General features: G+C 45.5%; 1 protein-coding gene and 1 long non-coding RNA gene across 2 annotated transcripts in view; both read right to left on the bottom strand.

Annotated features, from left to right (window-relative positions):
- Positions 1-5,155: 5,155 nt before the first annotated feature.
- LOC123732800 (uncharacterized) lies at positions 5,156-12,743 on the bottom strand (the record flags this gene model as incomplete). The annotated part of the gene is made up of 3 exons (XM_045712079.1): positions 12,421-12,743; positions 10,181-10,545; positions 5,156-5,243 (listed from the first exon to the last, which is right to left on the bottom strand). Coding segments are annotated over exons 1-3 (776 nt in total), but the record flags the coding sequence as incomplete, so codon positions are not given.
- A 725-nt stretch (positions 12,744-13,468) lies between these two features.
- The window catches only part of LOC106595596 (uncharacterized), a 23,984-nt gene continuing 14,112 nt past the window's right edge, over positions 13,469-23,340 (bottom strand). The window contains exons 2-3 of the long non-coding RNA XR_006763416.1: positions 16,744-16,822; positions 13,469-13,595 (exon numbers count right to left, since the gene is read on the bottom strand). This is a non-coding gene — a long non-coding RNA (uncharacterized lncRNA). The remainder of the gene's footprint in view (positions 13,596-16,743; positions 16,823-23,340) is intronic.

Below are 23,340 nucleotides of genomic sequence, written 5' to 3'. Positions count from 1 at the left end.
CATTTAGAATATACTTGATGAGGAGTTAGGTGGTTTCACAGTAATGATGGCTGCACCATATAGTCTACATCTTATAGTCTACACCTTATAGTCTACTATAGTCTACATCATATAGTCTACACCTTATAGTCTACACCTTATAGTCTACACATTTACATTACATTTACGTCATTTAGCAGACGCTCTTATCCAGAGCAACTTACAAATTGGTGCATTCACCTTATGATATCCAGTGGAACAACCACTTTACAATACCTTATAGTCTACACCGTATGGTCTACTATAGTCTACACCGTATAGTCTACACCATATAGTCTACAATAGTCTACACCATATAGTCTACACCATATAGTCTACACCATATAGTCTACACCATTTTGTCTAGTCTACACAGTTAGGTGGTTTCACAGTAATGATGGCTGCACCATATAGTCTACACCTTATAGTCTACACCATATATTCTACACCATATAGTCTACACCATATAGTCTACACCATATAGTCTACACCATATAGTCTACAATAGTCTACACCTTATAGTCTACACCTTATAGTCTACACCTTATAGTCTATACCATTTTGTCTAGTCTACACCACACAGTCTACACCATATACAGTGCATTCGGAAAGTATTCAGTCCCCTTGACTTTTTCTACATTTTGTTACATTACAGCCTTATTCTAAAATGGATAAAATGAATTTTTTCCCTCATTGATTTTCACAATTTTTTTTCTCACTTTTATTAAAAATAAAAAACAGAAATACCTTATTTACATAAATATGCAGACCCTTTGCTATGAGACTCAAAATTGAGCTCCAGGTGCATCCTGTTTCCATTGATCATCCTTGAGATGTTTCTCACAACTTGATTGGAGTCCACCTGTGGTAAATTCAATCGATTGGCACACACCTGTCTATATAAGGTCCCACAGTTGACAGTGCATGTCAGAGCAAAAACCAAGCCATTATGTCGGAAGGAATTGTCCATAGAGCTCTGAGACAAGACTGTGTCGAGGCACAGATCTGGAGAAGGGTAACAAAACATTTCTGCAGCTTTGAAGGTCCCCAAGAACACCATGGCCTCCATCATCCTTAAATGGAAGAAGTTTAGAACCAAGAAGACTCTTGCTAGAGCGGGCCACCAGACCAAACTGAGCAATCAGGGGAGAAGGGCCTGGGTCAGGGAGGTGACCAAGAACCCGATGGTCATTCTGACAGAGCTCCTCTGTGGAGATGGGAGAACCTTCCAGAAGGACAACCATCTCTGCAGCACTCTACCAAACAGGCCATTATGGTAGAGTGGCCAGACAGAAGTCACTCCTCAGTAAAAGGCACATGAAAGTCAGCTCGGAGTTTTCCAAAAGGTACCTAAAGGATTCTCAGACTATGAGAAACAAGATTCTCTGGTCTGATGAAACCAAGATTGAACTCTTTGGCCTGAATGCCAAGCGTCACATCTGGAGGAAACCTGGCACCATCCCAACAGTGAAGCAGGGACTGGGAGACTAGTCAGGATCGAGGAAAGATGAACGGAGCAAAGTACAGAGAGATCCTTGATGAAAACCTGCTCCAGAGCACTCAGGACCTCAGACTGGGGAAAAGGGAAAAGCTTGTAGCATCATACCCAAGATGACTCCAGGCTGTAATCGTTGCCAAAGGTGCCTCACAAAGTATTGAGTAAAGGATCTGAATACTTATGTAAATATGATATTTCAGTTTTTTTTATTTCTTAACAAATTTGCTACAATTTCTAAAAACGTGTTTAGTCAACTGTAGTCTACACACAGTGGTGGTTAATGGTGTATGGTGACTAGTGGCACTTGTTTGCTGTTATGAAACTAAAATTAACAAACTAGTGATGTATTGGTTATTATGGTGTCATGATCTTTTTAAAGGATACTACAGTGAGGGAAAAAAGTATTTGATCTCCTGCAGATTTTGTACGTTTGCCCACTTACAAAGAAATTATCAGTCTATAATTTTAATGGTAGGTGTATTTGAACAGTGAGAGACAGAATAACAAACAAAAAAAATAGAAAAATGCATGTCAAAAATGTTATAAATTGATTTGCATTTTAATGAGGGAAATAAGTATTTGACCCCCTCTCAATCAGAAAGATTTCTGGCTCTCAGGTGTCTTTTATACAGGTAACGAGCTGAGATTAGGAACACACTCTTAAAGGAGTGCTCCTAATCTGAATTTGTTACCTGTATAAAAGACACCTGTCCACAGAAGCAATCAATCAATCAGATTCCAAACTCTCCACCATGGCAAAGACCAAAGAGCTCTCCAAGGATGTCAGGGACAAGATTGTAGACCTACACAAGGCTGGAATGGGCTACAAGACCATCGCCAAGCAGCTTGGTGAGAAGGTGACAACAGTTGGTGCGATTATTCGCAAATGGAAGAAACACAAAGAACTGTCAATCTCCCCTCGGCCTGGGGCTCCATGCAAGATCTCACCTCGTGGAGTTGCAATGATCATGAGAACGGTGAGAATCAGCCCAGAACTACACGGGAGGATCTTGTCAATGATCAAGGCACCTGGGACCATAGTCACCAAGAAAACAATTGGTAACACACTACGCCGTGAAGGACTGAAATCCTGCAGCGCCCGCAAGGTCCCCCTGCTCAAGAAAGCACATATACATGCCCGTCTGAAGTTTGCCAATGAACATCTGAATGATTCAGAGGACAACTGGGTGAAAGTGTTGTGGTCAAATGAGACCAAAATGGAGCTCTTTGGCATCAACTCAACTCGCCGTGTTTGGAGGAGGAAGAATGCTGCCTATGACCCCAAGAATACCATCCCCACCGTCCAAACATGGAGGTGGAAACATTATGCTTTGGGGTGTTTTTCTGCTAAGGGGACAGGACAACTTCACCGCATCAAAGGGACGATGGACGGGGCCATGTATCGTCAAAATCTTGGGTGAGAACCTCCTTCCTCAGCCAGGGCATTGAAAATGGGTCGTGGATGGGTATTCCAGCATGACAATGACCCAAAACACATGGCCAAGGCAACAAAGGAGTGGCTCAAGAAGACGCACATTAAGGTCCTGGTGTGGCCTAGCCAGTCTCCAGACCTTAATCCCATAGAAAATCTGTGGAGGGAGCTGAAGGTTCGAGTTGCCAAACATCAGCCTCGAAACCTTAATGACTTGGAGAAGATCTGCAAAGAGGAGTGGGACAAAATCCCTCCTGAGATGTGTGCAAACCTGCTGGCCAACTACAAGAAACGTCTGACCTCTGATTGCCAACAAGGGTTTTGCCACCAAGTACTAAGTCATGTTTTGCAGAGGGGTCAAATACTTATTTCCCTCATTAAAATGCAAATCATTTTATAACATTTTTGACATGTGTTTTTCTGGATTTTTTGTTGTTGTTATTCTGTCTATCACTGTTCAAATTAACCTACCATTAAAATTATAGACTGATCCTTTCTTTGTCAGTGGGCAAACGTACAAAATCAGCAGGGGATCAAATACTTTTTTTCCCCCTCACTGTATTATTATTTGATTGCGTAAGTAAATACTTGGTTAATTTCACACTGTAAAATAAAGGGGTAAGCTAAATGAGTGAGATGATCTGTGTTTGGTAATATATCTGTGGTCTAGGAGGAAGGGTGGAGCGAGGGAGGAGGTGTGGAGCGAGGGAGGAGGGTACATCCACTTCCTCATCCCCCTCTTCAGTTAATATTACATGACCTGATCATTAGAGAATCCCAAACCACCAACGCTGCTTCTGATACGCCCGACGAGGTGTCGTACAACAGCTTACACACACACCACCCTCACCATACATTATCGCTTTGGGGCGTTAACATGTATCGAGCCACTCAAATCCATCTTTGACCTTCTGTGTGTTCTAATCATTCCAAGGTCTATTCCATAGTTATACAGGTCATTTATTCTCATTTAAAGCAGGAAAACAAAGTTTGTACGGTGTGTTTATAATCATGCAAATATGACTTGAAGGCAAAACACTCAGGTATCAATAAAATCCACCACGACATTGTGGGTAAGTAAATAAAAGCGGGATAGAGAAGAGAAACAACAGGAAAACCAACAGTCCCTGAGGTCTTTGATGCAGTCTAACGTTGACCTCCTAGACCATGGAGCATGACATTGCAATAGCATAAATACATACTTATAAATACCTACGTACTGTAATCCTACTGATTATGGTTTAGGTTTGGTTACTTATAAATACCTAGGTACTGTAATCATACTGATAATGGATTAGGGTTAGTTACATATAAATACCTAGGTACTGTAATCATACTGATAATGGATTAGGGTTAGTTACGTATAAATACCTAGGTACTGTAATCATACTGATAATGGATTAGGGTTAGTTACATATAAATACCTAGGTACTGTAATCATACTGATAATGGATTAGGGTTAGTTACATATAAATACCTAGGTACTGTAATCATACTGATAATGGATTAGGGTTAGTTACATATAAATACCTAGGTACTGTAATCATACTCGATAATGGATTAGGGTTAGTTACATATAAATACCTAGGTACTGTAATCATACTGATAATGGATTAGGGTTAGTTACATATAAATACCTAGGTACTGTAATCATACTCGATAATGGATTAGGGTTAGTTACATATAAATACCTAGGTACTGTAATCATACTGATAATGATGGATTAGTGTTAGTTACATATAAATACCTAGGTACTGTAATCATACTGATAATGGATTAGGGTTAGTTACATATAAATACCTAGGTACTGTAATCATACTGATAATGGATTAGGGTTAGTTACATATAAATACCTAGGTACTGTAATCATACTGATAATGGATTAGGGTTAGTTACATATAAATACCTAGGTACTGTAATCATACTGATAATGGATTAGGGTTAGTTACATATAAATACCTAGGTACTGTAATCATACTGATAATGGATTAGGGTTAGTTCTCTTCCGACGCTGAAAGCCCTTGACATCGTAACGTAACAAGAGGTGTTTACCTTGGAAACCAATGGGAAATAACACATTGATCACTACAATGATGCTTTATAACAGAGGTGTGTGTGTGTGTGTGTGTGTGTGTGTGTGTGTGTGTGTGTGTGTGTGTGTGTGTGTGTGTGTGTGTGTGTGTGTGTGTGTGTGTGTGTCATCTTACCCCTTGACTGTGGGCGACAGGGTGTAACTGTGAGAGTTTTTGAGGACGGTGCCGTGGGCCTTCTTGGTGGAGAGGTCCAGGACTCCATCTGAGGATTAACATACGCAGATACCCACACGCTGTTTTAGGGCACAGTTCACCTAAGTATGTACTGTATAACTTGACTTCAATTGATTGGGACTTTTTAAATGAATGTAATTAACATTTTAAATGTGTCGTTCAATAATAGATGTTTGTGTTACTCTATAAATCACTGGAAAGGAGAAAGGAAAGGAGTCCAGGAGAAGAATACAACATTGAAAATCACATGACTAAATAGTGAAAATAATCATTAACGTTCCCTCTGCTCTGCTCTTTGTTTAAAGAGTAATAACAATATTATATTCCTCTTTCCACTGACTGAACCACACACACCCCTCCTCCACGGGTTAGTAATCCCCAAAGTGCAGCTGACCTGGCTGATGACCTGTCCCGTCTGAACAGAGCTGAAGGACCTCTAATCTTTAGGGCTTTTTGGTTGGACAAAACAAGGTGGTGATATTAAAATGAATTCCTTTCTGTGTGTGTTTATGGGTGTGTGTGTGGGGGGCATACATAAAAACACTATAATACAATATATGGTCACAGGCATTAGAGGATAATCCAGGCCAAATGTCTATAGGGCAAGAGGGATTTTAAAGCATGGGGGTTAATGTTTTTAAGATTCAGAAATCTATTTTTCAGCATAAAGCTACTTGGCATTCAGCCTCCAACTGTTTGTTAGAATTAGGATACTCGTAGTTTTCATTTGGCCCAGTCTGTGTAGCTCTATACAACTTTTACTGGTCCAATTACAGGTTGTGGGGATTATTGTGGGGATTATTTCTAGGGATTATTTGGGAAAGTTACAGGGGATGTTCGGATTATAAAAAAGTTAGAGAAAATATGTATGGGAGTTAGAGGAAAATTGTAGGAATGTCCAGTCCTGTCCTGGCCAGTTTGGTGTTGCTTTACCATAGTCCTAGGTGAGTTAAATTACAAGCGATAGGAATAAAGAGAAATTATAGGGGAGATATAGTCAAGATATAAGATATAGGAGACCTATGGGGAGATGGAAGATAGAGAGATAGGAGGTATAGGGGATTATATATGAGAGTTATAGGGGAGCTATAGGGAAGATATAGGATATATATAGTCAATATAGGAGATACAGTGAGGGAAAAAAGTATTTGATCCCCTGCTGATTTTGTACGTTTGCCCACTGACAAAGAAATGATCAGTCCATAATTTTAATGGTTGGTTTATTTGAACAGTGAGAGACAGAATAACTAAAACATCCAGAAAAACGCATGTCAAAAATGTTATAAATTGATTTGCATTTTAATGAGGGAAATAAGTATTTGACCCCTCTGCAAAACATGACTGAGTACTTGGTGGCAAAAACCCTTGTTGGCAATCACAGAGGTCAGACGTTTCTTGTAGTTGGCCACCAGGTTTGCACACATCTCAGGAGGGATTTTGTCCCACTCCTCTTTGCAGATCTTCTCCAAGTCATTAAGGTTTCGAGGCTGACGTTTGGCAACTCGAACCTTCAGCTCCCTCCACAGATTTTCTATGGGATTAAGGTCTGGAGACTGGCTAGGCCACTCCAGGACCTTAATGTGCTCTCTTCTTGAGCCACTCCTTTGTTGCCTTGGCCGTGTGTTTTGGGTCATTGTCATGCAGCATTCCTCCTCCTCCAAACACGGCGAGTTGAGTTGATGCCAAAGAGCTCCATTTTGGTCTCATCTGACCACAACACTTTCACCCAGTTGTCCTCTGAATCATTCAGATGTTCATTGGCAAACTTCGAAGGGCAGGTATATGTGCTTTCTTGAGCAGGGGGGACCTTGCGGGCGCTGCAGGATTTCAGTCCTTCACGGCGTAGTGTGTTACCAATTGTTTTCTTGGTGACTATGGTCCCAGCTGCCTTGAGATCATTGACAAGATCCTCCTGTGTAGTTCTGGGCTGATTCCTCACCGTTCTCATGATCATTGCAACTCCACGAGGTGAGATCTTGCATGGAGCCCCAGGCCGAGGAGATTGACAGTTCTTTTATGTTTCTTCCATTTGCGAATAATCGCACCAACTGTTGTCACCTTCTCACCAAGCTGCTTGGCGATGGTCTTGTAGCCCATTCCAGCCTTGTGTTGGTCTACAATCTTGTCCCTGACATCCTTGGAGAGCTCTTTGGTCTTTGCAATGGTGGAGAGTTTGGAATCTGATTGATTGATTGCTTCTGTGGACAGGTGTCTTTTTACAGGTAACAAGCTGCGGTTAGGAGCACTGCCTTTAAGAGTGTGCTCCTAATCTCAGCTCGTTACCTGTATAAAAGACACCTGGGGAGCCAGAAATCTTTCTGATTGAGAGGGGTCAAATACTTATTTCCCTCATTAAAATGCAAATCAATTTATAACATTTTTGACCTGTGATTTTCTGGATTTTTTTGTTGTTATTCTGTCTCTCACTGTTGAAATTAACCTACCATTAAAATTATAGACCGATCATTTCTTTGTCAGTGGGCAAACATACAAAATCAGCAGGAGATCAAATACTTTTTCCCCCCTCACTGTATAGTAAAGATATAGGGACTATATAGGATAGATAGAGATTAAAGGAGAGATATATGGGATATAGTGCAGAGATAAGAGCGATACCAGGGAGCTATAGAAGAGATATAGTGGAGAGATACAGTTGAAATCGGAGGTTTACATACACCTTAGCCAAATACATTTAAACTCAGTTTTTCACAATTCCTGACATTTAACCCTAGTAAAAATTCCCTGTCTTAGGTCAGTTAGGATCACCACTTTATTTTAAGAATGTGAAATGTCCGAATAATAGTAGAGAGAATGATTTCTTTCAGCTTTTATTTCTTTCATCACATTCCCAGTGGGTCAGAAGTTTACATACACTCAATTAGTATTTGGTAGCATTGCCTTTAAATTGGGTCAAACATTTCGCGAGCCTTCCACAAGCTTCCCACAATAAGTTTCATAAAGTTTGGCCCATTCCTCCTGACAGAGCTGGTGTAACTGAGTCAGGTTTGTAGGCCTCCTTGCTCGCACACGCTTTTCAGTTCTGCGGACAAATCTTCTATGGGATTGAGGTCAGGGCTTTGTGATGGCCACTGCAATACCTTGACTTTGTTGTCCTTAAGCCATTTTTTGCCACAACTTTGGAAGTATGCTTGGGGTCATTGTCCATTTGGAAGACCCATTTGAGGCCAAGCTTTAACTTCCTGACTGATGTCTTGAGATGTTGCTTCAATATATCCACATCATTTTCCTGCCTCATGATGCCATCTATTTTGTGAAGTGCACCAGTCCCTCCTGCAGCAAAGCACCCCCACAACATGATGCTGCCACCCCGTGCTTCACGGTTGGGATGGTGTTCTTTTGCTTGCAAGCGTCCCGTTTTCCTCCAAACACAACGATGGTCATTATGGCCAAACAGTTCTCTTTTTGTTTCATCAGACCAGAGGACATTTTTTCCAAAAAGTACGATCTTTGTCCCCATGTGCAGTTGCAAACCGTAGACTGGCTTTTTTATGACGGTATTGGAGCAGTGGCTTCTTCCTTGCTGAGCGGCCTTTCAGGTTATATCGATATAGGACTCGTTTTACCGTGGATATAGATACTTTTGTACCTGTTTCCTCCAGCATCTTCACAAGGTCCTTTGCTGTTGTTCTGGGATTGATTTGCACTTTTCGTACCGAAGTACGTTCATCTCTAGGAGACGAACGCATCTCCTTCCTGAGCGGTTAGACGGCTGCATGGTCCCATGGGTGTTTATACTTGCGTACTATTGTTTGTACAGATGAATGTGGTACCTTCAGGTGTTTGGAAATTGCTCCCAAGGATGAACCAGACCTTTGGAGGTCTACCATTTTTTTTTCCTGAGGTCTTGGCTGATTTCTTTTGATTTTCCCATGATGTCAAGCAAAGAGGCACTGAGTTTGAAGGTAGGCCTTGAAATACATCCACAGGTACACCTCCAATTAGCTTCTAAAGCCATGACATCATTTTCTGGAATTTTCCAAGCTGTTTAAAGGCACAGTCAACTTAGTGTATGTAAACTTCTGACCCACTGGAATTGTGAAACAGTTAATTATAAGTGAAATAATCTGTCTGTAAACAATTGTTGGAAAAATTACTTGTGTCATGCACAAAGTAGATGTCCTAACCGACTTGTCAAAACTATCGTTTGTTAACAAGAAATTTGTGGAGTGGTTGAAAAACGAGTTTTAATGACTCCAACCTAAGTGTATGTAAACTTCCGACTTCAACTGTAAGAGAGCTATAGGGGAGATATCAGGGAAGATATAAGGGATATATAGGAGCGATATTGGCAATATAGAAGAGATATAGGGGATATATAAGAGAGATAAAGGGGATATATAAGAGAGATATAGGGGAGCGATAGGGGAGAGATATAAGCAAGATATAGAAGAGCTAGAGGCAATATAGTGGAGATATAAGCAAGATACAGCGAAGATATAGGCAAAATAGAGGAGATATAGAAGAGATATAGCGGATATATAAGTGAGATAAAGTGGAGATATAGGAGAGATATAGTAGCGATATAGGGGATATATAAATGATATATAGTGGCTCATAGGAGATACATGGGAGCTATAGAAGAGATATAGGGAAGCTATAGGAGACCTATAGGGAGATATAGGCGATATATAGGGGAGATATAGCAACATATAGGGGCGATATAGTCAATATAGGGAGATATTGGCGATATAGGGGATATAGGAAAGATAAATGGAGATAGGAGAGATACAGGGCGTTCTATTGAAGCTATGGGGGGAGTTCTTCAGTCCAGGTTTTTCTTCTACTTATTTATTTTATTGAATATTTTTTCTTATTTCTCTTATTGTTGTTGCACTGTTGAGAGAGCCTGCAAGTAAGCATTTCATTGTACTGTGTACCCTACTTTATCCTGTCCCTATGGTAAATACGTTTTGATGCGAAATGGATGTGTGAGTGGTGTCTTACCCTCTGTTTTGGTCTCTGTGGGGTCAGGCCTCTTGACGGTGAGGTCCAGCGGAGAGTCCTGGTCGGCCATGAGAAGCTTGCTGAGGACAGGGTTCTGTGCAGAGGCAGCAGCACCGGTACCACTACAGTTACTACCGGCTCCGTTCCCACTGTCCGGGCGAAGGCAGAGGCTGAGGCGGGGCTGAGGCCCGGTCCCGGGGTGGGGGACGGGGGGCTGGACGCCCACGGCAGGGTGAGGGGGGGTTGGGGCTGGAGAGGCCGCTCTTGGCAGGAGGCGGCTTTGGTCCTTGATGCCGTTGGGCTGGGGGTGATGGGGGGTGTCCTGAGAATAGCTGTTTTTTTTTTGAGGTATATTCGGCAGCGAACTGACGGATCATTCGCTGCATTATCTCACGAGCCACTAGAGGGATGTGGGGTCCGAGAAGCTTGGGAGGTCTGCTAGAGACAAACAAACACACAACATTAGACACCCGATTAGAAATTTCTTAATCTGTTGAACATTCCAACGACTGGCTAAAGATCCGGCAGCACTACAACTAGCAACATTAAAGCTGCAATATGTCACTTTTTGGGGGACCGGACCAAATTCACGTAGAAATGTCAGTTATGAACATGTCATTGTCACTGAAAGCCAGTCTCAGAAGTTGTAGATATGTTCTATGTGCACTATTTCTATACTTCCCATTCTTTAAATTTTGTTTTTGCATATTTTACTTTCAGTTTTGTACACCAGCTTCAAACAGCTGAAAATACAATATTTTTGGTTATTGAAAATATATTTCACAGCGGTTTAGATATTGGAGAGGTATTAAGAGAGTATTAAATGTCCTGTACGTATACATCTATGTCCACATTCTAACAGTCTGTCTGTGGTATTACAGAGAGGTAATAAATAACATGTCCTGTACGTATACATCTATGTCCACATTATTACCTCTCTGGTATACTACAGACAGACTGTTAGAATGTGGACATAGATGTATACGTACAGGACATGTTATTAATACCTCTCTGGTATACTACAGACAGACTGTTAGAATGTGGACATAGATGTATACGTACAGGACATGTTATTTATTACCTCTCTGTAATACTACAGACAGACTGTTAGCTAGGCTTACGTCGCAAATGGCACCCTATTCCCTTTGTAGTGCACTACTTTCGACCAGAACCCCATTGGCCCCTATAGTAGTGCACTACATAGGGAATATGGTGCCATTTGGGACGCAGGTCTAGTCTACCCTATAGCCCCCAACTTTCAGCCGCAAAACAACAAAGTGATTTAGCAGACAAGCTTTCTGGAAAAACATTTCCTTTTGGGCCGAGGATGGGCCCTGTGTCCGAAGGAAGCGTGCTGCAAACAATACCTACGTCCTGGAACACTATCCCAATACACTGCACTACTTTTAACCAGGGCCACATGCAATCTGGTCAAAAGTAGTGCACTATGTAGGGAATAGGGTTCCGTGTGGACCCATAACATAAAGCCGGAACATATAGACATGATAAAAACATTTAGCTAAAGGAACATCACTGGGAAGGTAGAAACCACACCCTCAGTCACACATCTAGGAGCTAAGGACCCAAAAGAAACCAGAGGGTCCAAAATGTTTGGGCTTTGTGTGTGTGTTTATATACTGTGCATAGTGTTTGTTCAGCTATATACACTCAGTGTACACAACATTTAGGACCTTTCTTATATTGAGTTGATTCCAATGTTTCCCATCGTTGGCTGGATGTCCTTTGGGTGGTGTGGACCATTCTTTATACACACAGGAAACTGTTGAGCGTGAAAAACCCAGCAGCGTTGCCGTTCTTAACACTCAAACCGGTGCGCCTGGCACCTACTACCATACCCTGTTCAAAGGCACTTAAATATTTTGTCTTGTCCATTCACCCTCTGAATGACACACACACACAATCCATGTCTCAAGGCTTAAAAATCCTTCTTTAACCTGTCTCCTCCCCTTCATTTACACTGAAGTGGATTTAACAAGTGACATCAATAAGGGATCAAAGCTTTCACATGGATTCACCTGGTCAGTCTATGTCATGGAAATAATGTTTTGTACACTCAGTGTATAGCAGCTTTAGGCCAGCTGAGAGCTGAGGGCTGAGGGCTGGGTGTGGTGTGTGAACCCAGATTGATTATACACTCCGTATATAGCAGCTTTAGGCCAGCTGAGAGCTGACGGCTGGGTGTGGTGTGTGAACCCAGATTGATTATACACTCCGTGTACAGCAGCTTTAGGCTAGCTGAGATCTGAGAGCTGAGAGCTGAGAGCTGAGGGGCTGAGAGCTGAGGGCTGAGTGTGGAGTGTGAACCCAGATTGATTATACACTCTGTGTACAGCAGCTTTAGGCCAGCTGAGAGCTGAGGGCTGGGTGTGGAGTGTGAACCCAGATTGATTATACACTCCGTGTACAGCAGCTTTAGGCCAGCTGAGAGCTGAGATCTGAGAGCTGAGGGCTGGGTGTGGAGTGTGAACCCAGATTGATTGGGCAGACACATTGATTGGATCAGCATCTGACTGAGTGACCTAATCCTCTCCAAAACAACCATGTATCTCAAAGGGCACCCTGTTCACTAGTGCACTGCTTTTCACCAAAAAGTAGTGCACTACATTATATAGTGTAGGGAATAGGGGGCCATTTTGGATGCAACCAGTCACACACTGCACCTCTCTCTTCTCTAGAAGAGTATATAACCATAACAATATATGGTCACTTAACCGACACATTTCATTTTAAACTTCAGTTTTTTTAGGACACGTTTTTTATTTAACCTTTATTTAGCTAGGCAAGTCACTTAAGAACAAATTCTTATTTACAATGACGGCCATTCCCGGCCAAACCCGGACGATGCTGGGCCAATTGTGTGCCGCCCTATGGGACTCCCAATCCCGGCCGGTTGTGATACAGCCTGGAATCAAACCAGGGTGTCTGTAGGGACGCCTCAAGCACTGAGATGCAGTGCCTTAGACCGCTGCGCCACTCGGGAGCCCAAATGTGTGAATCAAACCCACAACTTTGGTGTTTCCAAGTTCCATACATTGGTGTCTTTATAATGCCCCAACTGACTATGCCATATAGTTCTACTAGACTCCCTTATGGTTCTACGTTCTAGACTCCCTTATAGTTCTAGGTTCTAAAATCCCTTATGGTTCTATAGGTTTTAGACTCCATTATTGTTTTAGTTTCTAAACTCTCTCATGGTTCTATGTTCTAGACTCCTTTATGGTTCTACGTTCTAGACTCCCTTATGGTTCTATAGGTTCTAGACTCACCCCTTTCTGTAGAAGACAGCATTGAGGAACTCTTCGGCTTGCTTCTCCAGGCGGTTGATTTTGGTCGTGTCCTGTTTCAAGTCCTCTGACTCTGATAAGACCTGGGGGGTGATGCCAACCAAGTGTTCCTGAGAGGGACACAGAACACAAGAGGGAAAGGGTTTAGGATTTTAGAAAACAGTACATGAATGTATAACCAAGTGTTCCTCAGAGGGACACAGACAAAGCAGACACACAGTTTTAATGAAGTTTTCCTGGACCAAACCCAGAGGAAAACCTTAAAAAGTATTTTAAGTCAGTTTTTTTTTTTTTTTACTAAGCAGAAAAAGAATAATATGACAATAGGTTGTGAGATAACATTGTGGTGGAAGCTTTAAAAAGACCGGGTGACAAAATATAAGTGATTAAGAAAGTCTTTGTGTGGTACTATGGACTTGCAGTCATTGTGTTTATAAAACAAATGAATGATCTGGGGGTAGTGGGAGGAATGGGCGTGACACTCTGACTGTCTCTCCTCTTTCTCCTCTTAGAATCCAGTGATGTGAAAACTGACAAAACCAAAACGGGCTCAAACAGTTTCTTTAAAGCGGCATACCTTCACAGTTAATATGAATGAGGCATTCTCTCTTCCTTCCCCTCCTTCTCTCGCCTCTTTCTCTCTCTCCCCTCAGAAGACACATTTCAGTTGAATGCATTCAGTTGTTCAAGTGACTAGGTATCCCCTTTCCCCTTCCTTCTCCCTCAAGCCTACCTCCTCCCCTCTCTCTCTCTCCCACTCCCTCGCTCTCCCTCTGCCTACCTCCTCCTCTCTCTCTCTCTCTCTCTCCCCCACTCCCTCGCTCTCCCTCTGCCTACCTCCTCCCCTCTCTCTCTCCCACTCCCTCGCTCTCCCTCTGCCTACCTCCTCCCTCTCTCTCTCTCTCCCACTCCCTCCCTCTGCCTACCTCCTCCCCTCTCTCTCCCACTCCCTCGCTCTCCCTCTGCCTACCTCCTCCCTCTCTCTCTCTCTCTCTCTCTCTCCCCCACTCCCTCGCTCTCCCTCTGCCTACCTCCTCCCCCTCTCTCTCTCCCACTCCCTCGCTCTCCCTCTGCCTACCTCCTCCCTCTCTCTCTCTCTCTCCCACTCCCTCGCTCTCCCTCTGCCTACCTCCTCCCTCTCTCTCTCTCTCCACTCCCTCCCTCTGCCTACCTCCTCCCCCTCTCTCTCTCCCACTCCCTCGCTCTCCCTCTGCCTACCTCCTCCCTCTCTCTCTCTCTCTCCCACTCCCTCGCTCTCCCTCTGCCTACCTCCTCCCTCTCTCTCTCTCTCCCACTCCCTCCCTCTGCCTACCTCCTCCCCCTCTCTCTCTCTCCCACTCCCTCGCTCTCCCTCTGCCTACCTCCTCCCTCTCTCTCTCTCTCCACTCCCCTCCCTCTGCCTACCTCCTCCCCTCTCTCTCTCCCACTCCCTCGCTCTCCCTCAAGCCTACCTCCCTCCCCTCTCTCTCCCACTCCCTCGCTCTCCCCTCCCTCAAGCCTACCTCCTCCCCTCTTTCTCTGTTGGGAGTTTGCATAGCTGCAGATCAATGAATCAATTGTTTCCGTCCTCTGCAGGTCCTCTGGCATTTCATGCAATTAAACGCACACAGTGAAATATGAAGAGTACGTCCCAAATGGCACCCTATTCCCTACATCGTGCACTACTTTTGATCAGAGCGCTATGGGCCGTGTTCAGACGTAGTGCACAATAAAGAGAATAGGGTGCCATTTGGGACGCAGGGCAACTAACCCACCCAGCCCGACCGGGCATGGTAAAGGCCAGAGACAAGCAGAGGAAGGAGGGCAGAAATGTTCTAGGTAATATGTTTTATGGACCATGGACCGTATTCACAAAGTGTCTCAGAAGTAGGAGTGCTGAATCTGATTTATATAATCCTATTCATTATAATCTGATCATAGATCAGTACTACTACTACGTTATATATGTTTATAATAATAATAATAATAATAATAATTTGGTTGGTGCTTATATTTGTTCTTTTTTCCACACATGTACAAGTGTGTATTAAATTGTAGGAGCCAGATGGCCGGACCTTCGGGTTGAAGAGGTCAAGATGAAAAGGAGAAAAGGAGCGGTTGGTTGGCGTGGCAACAGAAGGGGGGGCTCTTTGTGAGGCCTTCTGTTTCATCCTTCGTTCCTCCATTAAAGGGGCAATCTGGGATTGGTATATCAAAAGTGGCGCGGTGTCCACTTCTTTATCGTTTGAATCCCAGACTGCCCCTTTAAAGACAAAGCAAAAATGGAGGACGAGTGGCGCCCCAACGACGTGCCGACGAGCCATCAATTCACAAGGTCAAAGGGAACGAGGGGTGACTGAAAGAGCAAAAATAATAATACATTCCTGAGAGGCAAAAAATTCGAGCGCCATTTTAAGATGATTAGACATGGCTGAATGAGTGAGACGACCAGGATTGACCTCTACTTAAAGGGTGTGTGTGCGTGTTTGTGTGTGAGTGATTGTGTGTGTGTGCGTGCGTGTGTTATTGTCGATGAGGCGATGGAAAGATGAAAAGATGCAGACTGGCTTTTGTTCCTGAAGCTAATTAGCTATCTCTAATGCAGTGTGTGGAGTTTAGCTAATCGCTAGCTGTAATGCAGTGTGGGGGCGTTTAGCTAATCAGCTAGCTGTAATGCAGTGTGTGGAGTTTAGCTAATCAGCTAGCTGTAATGCATTCTGGGGGTTTAGCTAATCAGCTAGCTGTAATGCAGTGTGTGGGGTTTAGCTAATCAGTTAGCTGTAATGCAGTGTGGGGGTTTAGCTAATCAGCTAGCTGCAATGCAGTGTGGGGGTTTAGCTAATCAGCTAGCTGTAATGCAGTGTGGGGGTTTAGCTAATCAGCTAGCTGTAATGCAGTGTGGGGGTTTAGCTAATCAGCTAGCTGTAATGCAGTGTGTAGGATTTAGCTAATCAGCTAGCTGTAATGCAGTGTGGGGGTTTAGCTAATCAGCTAGCTGTAATGCAGTGTGTGGAGTTTAGCTAATCAGCTAGCTGTAATGCAGTGTGGGGGGTTTAGCTAATCAGCTAGCTGTAATGCAGTGTGGGGGTTTAGCTAATCAGCTAGCTGTAATGCAGTGTGTAGGATTTAGCTAATCAGCTAGCCGTAATGCATGATTTAGCTATTGTCTCGATATATGTGTGTGTGTGTGTGTGTGTGTGTGTGTGTGTGTGTGTGTGTGTGTGTGTGTGTGTGTGTGTGTGTGTGTGTAGCCACAGCAACTTTAATAACATCAATTACCTTGACTTTCTCTCGTCTTAAGCAGCAAAAAGACAATTTACATCAAACGACCAATCCAACAGTCCCTCGGGCTCGCAATCTGTGGGAAGAAGACCACACACACACACACACACACACAGACACACACACACGTCAGAGAGGTTGTGGTAATAATGACAGGCCGCTGTGTGTGAGCTTAGACAAACCACAGCACAACTAACCATTTCATGCATTTCACAATAAAACCCTTCAGAATATGAAAAGCATTGAAAATAGCAACAGTTTGTTTTGAATGATGGCCGAGTTCCTTTTGATACATAAAAACTGTAAACCAAGACATCAACTGTCCGGACACACACTCAACCAGAAGATTACCCCAATTACCCAATCAGTGTGTGTGTGTGTGTGTGTGTGTGTGTGTGTGTGTGTGTGTGTGTGTGTGTGTGTGTGTGTGTGTGTGTGTGCGTGACATCTCTGTGTCTCAAGTGACAAGGCCTTTTGGTGACTCTCTCTCTGAACACGGTATGAGCTTCCTTTGTTATAACTGACTCTTCAGGGAACACGACTTGTGTCACAGTCCCTAGTCGGAGGGGAGCGGAGGGACCTTGGGCCTGGGCGTCTGGCGGTGGCCTTGGATACGTGACTATTGTGTTGGTGACAGATGTAGAACCGGGCGCCTCGACATAGTGTAGTCATTAACCTCCAGTCCCTGCTGCACTAAACCCTACCGCTTCACATGCAGAGGAGAGTGTGTGTGCGTGTGTCTGATGTGTGTGTGTGCGTGTGGCAGAGAAAAACAGAGAAAGAGGAGGGATGCCCAATAAAACTCACCTTTGGTGCACCATGGATAAAAAGAAAGAGAGAGCAATAAGAAGCGAGAGAGGGGGATGAGAGAGAGAGAGAGAGAGAGAGAGAGAGAGAGAGAGGAGGATAGCGAGAGAGAGGGGGATGAGAGAGAGAGAGAGGGCGATGAGAGACAGAGAGAGAGAGAGAGAGGGGGATGAGAGAGAGAGAGAGAGAGAGGGGAGGGGATGAGAGAGAGAGAGGGGGATGAGAGAGAGAGAGAGGGCGATGAGAGACAGAGAGAGAGAGGGGGATGAGAGAGAGAGAGGGGATGAGAGAGAGAGAGGGCGATGAGAGACAGAGAGAGAGAGAGAGAGGGATGAGAGAGAGAGAGAGAGAGAGAGAGAGAGTGGGGATGAGAGAGAGAGAGAGGGGATGAGAGAGAGAGAGAGAGAGAGAGAGAGAGGGGATGAGAGAGAGAGAGAGGGAGGGATAAGTGAGAGAGGGGGATGAGAGAGAGAGAGGGGTGATGAGAGACAGAGAGAGAGAGAGAGGGGGGATGAGAGAGAGAGAGAGAGAGAGAGGGGGATGAGACAGAGAGAGGGATGAGAGAGAGAGAGACGATGAGAGACAGAGAGAGAGGGGGATGAGAGAGAGAGAGAGGGGGGGATGAGAGGGGGTGAGAGAGAGGGGGGTGGAGAGAGAGAGAGAGAGGAGAGAGGATGGGAGAGAGGGGGGATGAGAGAGAGAGGGGGTGAGAGAGGGGATGGAGAGGAGGGGATGAGGAGAATGGGGGAGAGAGAGGGAGGGGGAGAGCGAGGGATGAGAGAGGGAGGGGGATGAGGGTGAGGGGGGAGGATAGAGGGAGAGAGAGAGAGGGGGATGAGAGAGAGAGAGAGAGAGAGAGGGGATGAGAGAGAGAGAGGGGATGAGAGAGAGAGGGGATGAGAGAGAGAGAGAGGGGGGATGAGAGAGAGAGAGAGAGAGAGAGAGGGGGATGAGAGAGAGAGGAGGGATGAGAGAGAGAGAGGGGATGAGAGAGAGAGAGGGATGAGGAGAGAGAGAGAGAGAGAGAGGGGGATGAGAGAGAGAGAGAGAGGAGGATGAGAGAGAGAGAGGGTGAGAGAGAGAGAGGGAGGATGAGAGAGAGAGAGAGGGATGAGAGAGAGAGGGAGAGGATGAGAAAGAGGGATGAGAGAGAGAGAGAGAGAGAGAGGGGATGAGGAGAGAGAGAGAGAGAGGGGATGTGAGAAAGAGAGGGTGGATGAGAGAGAGAGAGAGGCGATGAGAGACAGAGGGGATGAGAGAGAGAGAGAGAGTATGAGAGAGAGAGAGATGAGAGAGAGAGAGAGAGAGAGAGATGAGAGAGAGAGAGGGAGAGGGGATGAGAGAGATAGGAAGAGAGAGAGGGGGATGAGAGAGGGGATGAGAGACAGAGGGCGATGAGAGAGAGAGGGCGATAAGAGAGAGGGATAAGAGAGAGGGGATAAGAGAGAGGGGATAAGAGAGAGAGAGAGAGGGGGGATGAGAGAGAGAGAGAGAGAGAGAGAGAGAGGGGGATAAGAGAGAGAGAGGGATAAGAGAGAGAGAGGGGATAAGAGAGAGAGAGGGGGATAAGAGAGAGAGGGGATAAGAGAGAGAGAGAGGGGATAAGAGAGAGAGAGAGAGAGAGGGATAAGAGAGAGAGAGAGGGGATAAGAGAGAGAGAGGGGGATAAGAGAGAGAGAGGGGTAAGAGAGAGAGAGGGGATAAGAGAGAGAGAGGGATGAGAGAGAGAGGGGGATAAGAGAGAGGGAGGGGGATAAGAGGAGGGGAGGGGATAAGAGAGAGTGGAGGGGATAAGAGAGAGTAGAGAGGGATAAGAGAGAGGGGGATAAGAGAGAGAGGGGGATAAGAGAGAGAGAGAGGAGGATAATAGAGAGAGGAGGATGAGAGAGAGAGAGAGAGAGAGAAGAGGGATAAGAGAGAGAGAGAGAGGAGGATAAGAGAGAGAGAGAGAGAGCGAAGGTGAGAGAGAGAGAGAGAGATGAGAGAGAGGCGATGAGAGAGAGGCAGATGAGAGAGGGTGATGAGAGAGAGGAGGGATAAGAGAGAGAGAGAGGGATAAGAGAGAGAGAGGGATAAGATAGAGAGGGGGGATAGGATAAGAGAGAGAGAGAGGATAAGAGAGAGAGGGGGATAAGAGAGAGAGAGGGAGGATAAGAGAGAGAGAGGGGATAAGAGAGAGAGAGGGGGGATAAGAGAGAGAGAGAGGGGGATAAGAGAGAGAGAGGGGGTAAGAGAGAGAGAGAGAGAGAGAGGGATGAGAGAGAGAGGGGGATGAGAGAGGGAGAGAGAGAGTGATGAGAGAGAGAGAGGAGGATAAAAGGAGAGAGAGAGGAGGATAGGAGAGAGAAGAGAGGAGGATAAGAGAGAGAGGAAGGATAAGAGAGAGAGAGAGGAGGATAAGAGAGAGAGAGAGGAGGATAAGAGAGAGAGGAGGATGAGAGAGAGAGGAGGATAAGAGAGAGAGAGAGAGGAGGGGATGAGAGAGAGAGAGAGAAAGAGAGAGAGCAATGAGAGAGAGGACAATGAGAGAGAGGGCGATGAGAGAGAAAGGCGATGAGAGAGAGGGATAAGAGAGAGAGAGGATAAAAGAGAGAGAGAGAGAGAGAGGATAAGAGAGAGAGAGGAGGATAAGAGAGAGAGAGAGAGGATGAGAGAGAGAGGATAAGAGAGAGAGAGGGGATAAGAGATAGAGACGTAAGAGAGAGGAGGATGAGTATAAGAGAGAGAAGGAGGATAAGAGAAGAGAGAAGAGGATAAGAGAGGGGGATGGGGATAAGGGGGGGGGGATAAGGGGGAGGGGCTAAGAGAGAGGGGGGCTAAGAGGGGAAGGGGATAAAGAGGGGGGGGGGGATAAAGAGAGGGGGGGGGAACCTGATGAGAGACAGAGAGAGAGGGGGGGATGAGAGAGAGAGATGAGAAGAGGGATGGAGAGAGAGAGAGGGCGATGAGAGACAAAAAGAGAGAGAGTAGAGAGAGGAGAGAGAGAGAGGGAGAGAGATGAGAGAGAGAGAGAGGGGATAGATAACAAGAGAGAGAGGGAGAGAGATGAGAGAGAGGGGAGAGAGAGAGAGAGGGGCGATGAGAGAGAGGAGAGAGAGAGGGGGATGAGAGAGATGAGAGAGAGAGAGGAGGGATAGAGAGAGGAGATGAGAGAGAGACGAGATGAGAGAGAGAGCAGAGAGGGATAGAGAAAGAGAGAGGAGAGAGGAAAGTGAGAGAGAGGGATGAGAGAGAGAGAGGGCGATGAGAGAGAGAGAGAGGAGAGAGAGAGAGAGAGAGAGAGAGAGAGGCAGAGGAGGGATAAGAGAGAGAGAGGGGGATAGAGAGAGAGGGGATAAAGAGAGCAGAGAGGGGATGAGAGAGAGAGAGGGTGAGAGGTGGGACAGAGAGAGAGAGATGAGAGAGAGAGGGGGAGACAGGAGAGAGAGAGGGGATGAGAGAGAGAGAGAGAGGGGGATGAGAGAGAGAGGTGAGAGAGAGAGAGAGGGCGATGAGAGACGAGAGAGAGAGAGGGATAAGAGAGAGAGGGGGATGAGAGGAGAGATAACGAGAAGACACAGAGAAGAGAGAGAGAGGATGAGAGAGAGAGAGAGAGATATAGATAGAGATGGGATGAGAGAGAGAGAAGAGAGAGAGAGAGAGAGGATGATATTTTTATATATATATATATAGAGAGAGATATAAGTGACATATATTATAGAGGGGGATGAGAGAGGGAGAGAGCGATGAGAGACAGAGAGAGAGAGGAGAGAGAGAGAGAGAGAGAGGATGAGAAGAGAGGGGATGAGAGAGAGAGAGGAACGATGAGAGAAGAGAGAGAGAGAGGGGATAGAGAGAGGGAGAGAGAGAGAGGGGGATGAGAGAGAGAGAGAGGGGATGAGAGAGAGAGAGAGAGAGAGAGGGATGAGAGAGAGGGGGATGAGAGAGAGAGAGGGATGAGAGAGAGAGGGGATGAGAGAGAGAGGGGAGAGAGAGAGGGGGGATGAGAGGAGAGAGAGAGGGGGAGAGAGAGAGAGGGATGAGAGAGAGAGAGGATGAGAGAGAGAGGGAGAGGATAGAGGAGGGAGAGAGAGAGGGATGAGAAGAGAGGTAATGGAGAGAGAGAGGAGAGAGATGAGAGGAGAGCAAGAATAAGAGATAGAGGGGATGGAGAGAGAGGAGGGATGAGAGAGAGGGGGGTGAGGATAGGGACGAAGAGAGAGGAAGGGATAGAGAGGACGGAGGAGAGAGGATGGAGAGAGAGAGGGGATGGAGAGAGAGAGAGGTATTTGGAGAGAGAGGTATTTGAGGAGAGAGGGGTAGAGGAGAGAGAGATGGATGGGAGAGAGGGATGGGAGAGAGAGAGTAGAGAGGAATGAGATGAGAGGAAAGAGAGAGGTATTGGAGAGAGAGAGGAGATGGAGAGGAGGAGAGAGAGAGAGTAGAGGGATGAGAGAGAGAGGAGGATGTAGAAAGAGAGAGGTGGATGAGGAGAGAGAGAGAGACTAAGAGACAGAGAGAATTGAGAGAGAGAGGAATGGAGAAGAGAGAAGGATGAGAGAGAAAGAATGGAGATTAAGACTTAGAGAGGAGAGGTTGAGAGAGAGACGAGGTTAAGAGAGAGAGAGTGGATGAGAGAGAGAGAGACAGGAATGGAGAGAGAGAGCGATGAGAGAGAGGGGATGAAGGAGAGAGTGGTGGGGAGGGAGAGAGAGAGGGGATGAGAGAGAGAGAGGGCGAAAGAGAGAGGGGGATAGAGAGAGAGAGAGGGGAGAGAGAGGGGTAAACAGAGAGAGGGGAGATAGAGAGAGAGGGGGATGAGAGAGAGAGAGAGATAGAGAGAGTGGGGATAAGAGAGAGAGAGGATAAGTAGAGAGAGAGGGGGAAAAGAGAGAGAGAGGGGGATAAGAGAGAGGGGGATAAGAGAGAGAGAGGGGATAGAGAGAGAGAGAGGGAGAAGAGATAGAGAGAGAGGGGATAAGAGAGAGAGAGATGAGAGAGAGAGAGGGGATAAAAAGAGAGAGAGAGGGGATAAGAAGAGAGAGAGGGGTAGAGAGAGAGAGGGGATAAGAGAGAGAGGGAGGGGGATAAGAAAGAGAGAGGAGGGGATAAGAGAGAGAGAGGATAAGAGGAGGAGAGAGAGGGGATAAGAGAGAGAGAGTGGGGGATAAGAGAGAGAGGGGGGCATAACAGAGACGAGAGAGGAGGCGATAATAGAGAGAGGGGATGAGAGAGAGAGAGAGAGAAGAGACAGAGAGGATAGAGAGGAGGATAAGAGAGAGAGAGAGGAGAGAGACATGGAGATGAGAGAGAGAGATGAGAGAGAGGCGAAGGAGAGAGAGAGGATTATGAGAGAGGGAGAGATTGAGAGAGGCGAAAGAGAGAGAGAGGGAGCAAGAGAGAGGAGAGAGGATAAGAAGAAGAGAGAGGGGGATAACAAGAGAGAGAGAGGAGGGGATAAGAGAGAGAGGGGATAAGAGAGAGGACAAGAGAGAGAGGATAAGAGAGAGGAGGGGATGGGAGAGAGAGAGAGGGGATAAGAGAGAGAGAGAGGGGATAAGAGAGAGAGAGGAGGGATGAGAGAGAGAGAGAGAGGGATGAGAGAGAGAGGATGAGAGAGGGGATAGAGAAAGTGATGAGAGAGAGAGAGGATGGGATAAGAGAGAGAGAGGAGGAGATAAGAGAGAGAGAGGAGGATAAGAGAGAGAGAGAGGGTGGAGAGAGTAGAGAGGAGGATAAGAGAGAGAGAGAGGAGGATAAGAGAGAGAGAGCAGGATGAGAGAGAGAGAGGAGGACATAGAGAGAGAG

This window comes from Salmo salar, unplaced genomic scaffold (genome assembly GCF_905237065.1).
Source record: "Salmo salar unplaced genomic scaffold, Ssal_v3.1, whole genome shotgun sequence".
Taxonomy (NCBI): Eukaryota; Metazoa; Chordata; class Actinopteri; order Salmoniformes; family Salmonidae; genus Salmo; species Salmo salar.
Note: the sequence above shows the minus strand (reverse complement) of the source record. Positions and strands in the feature narration are given on the sequence as shown.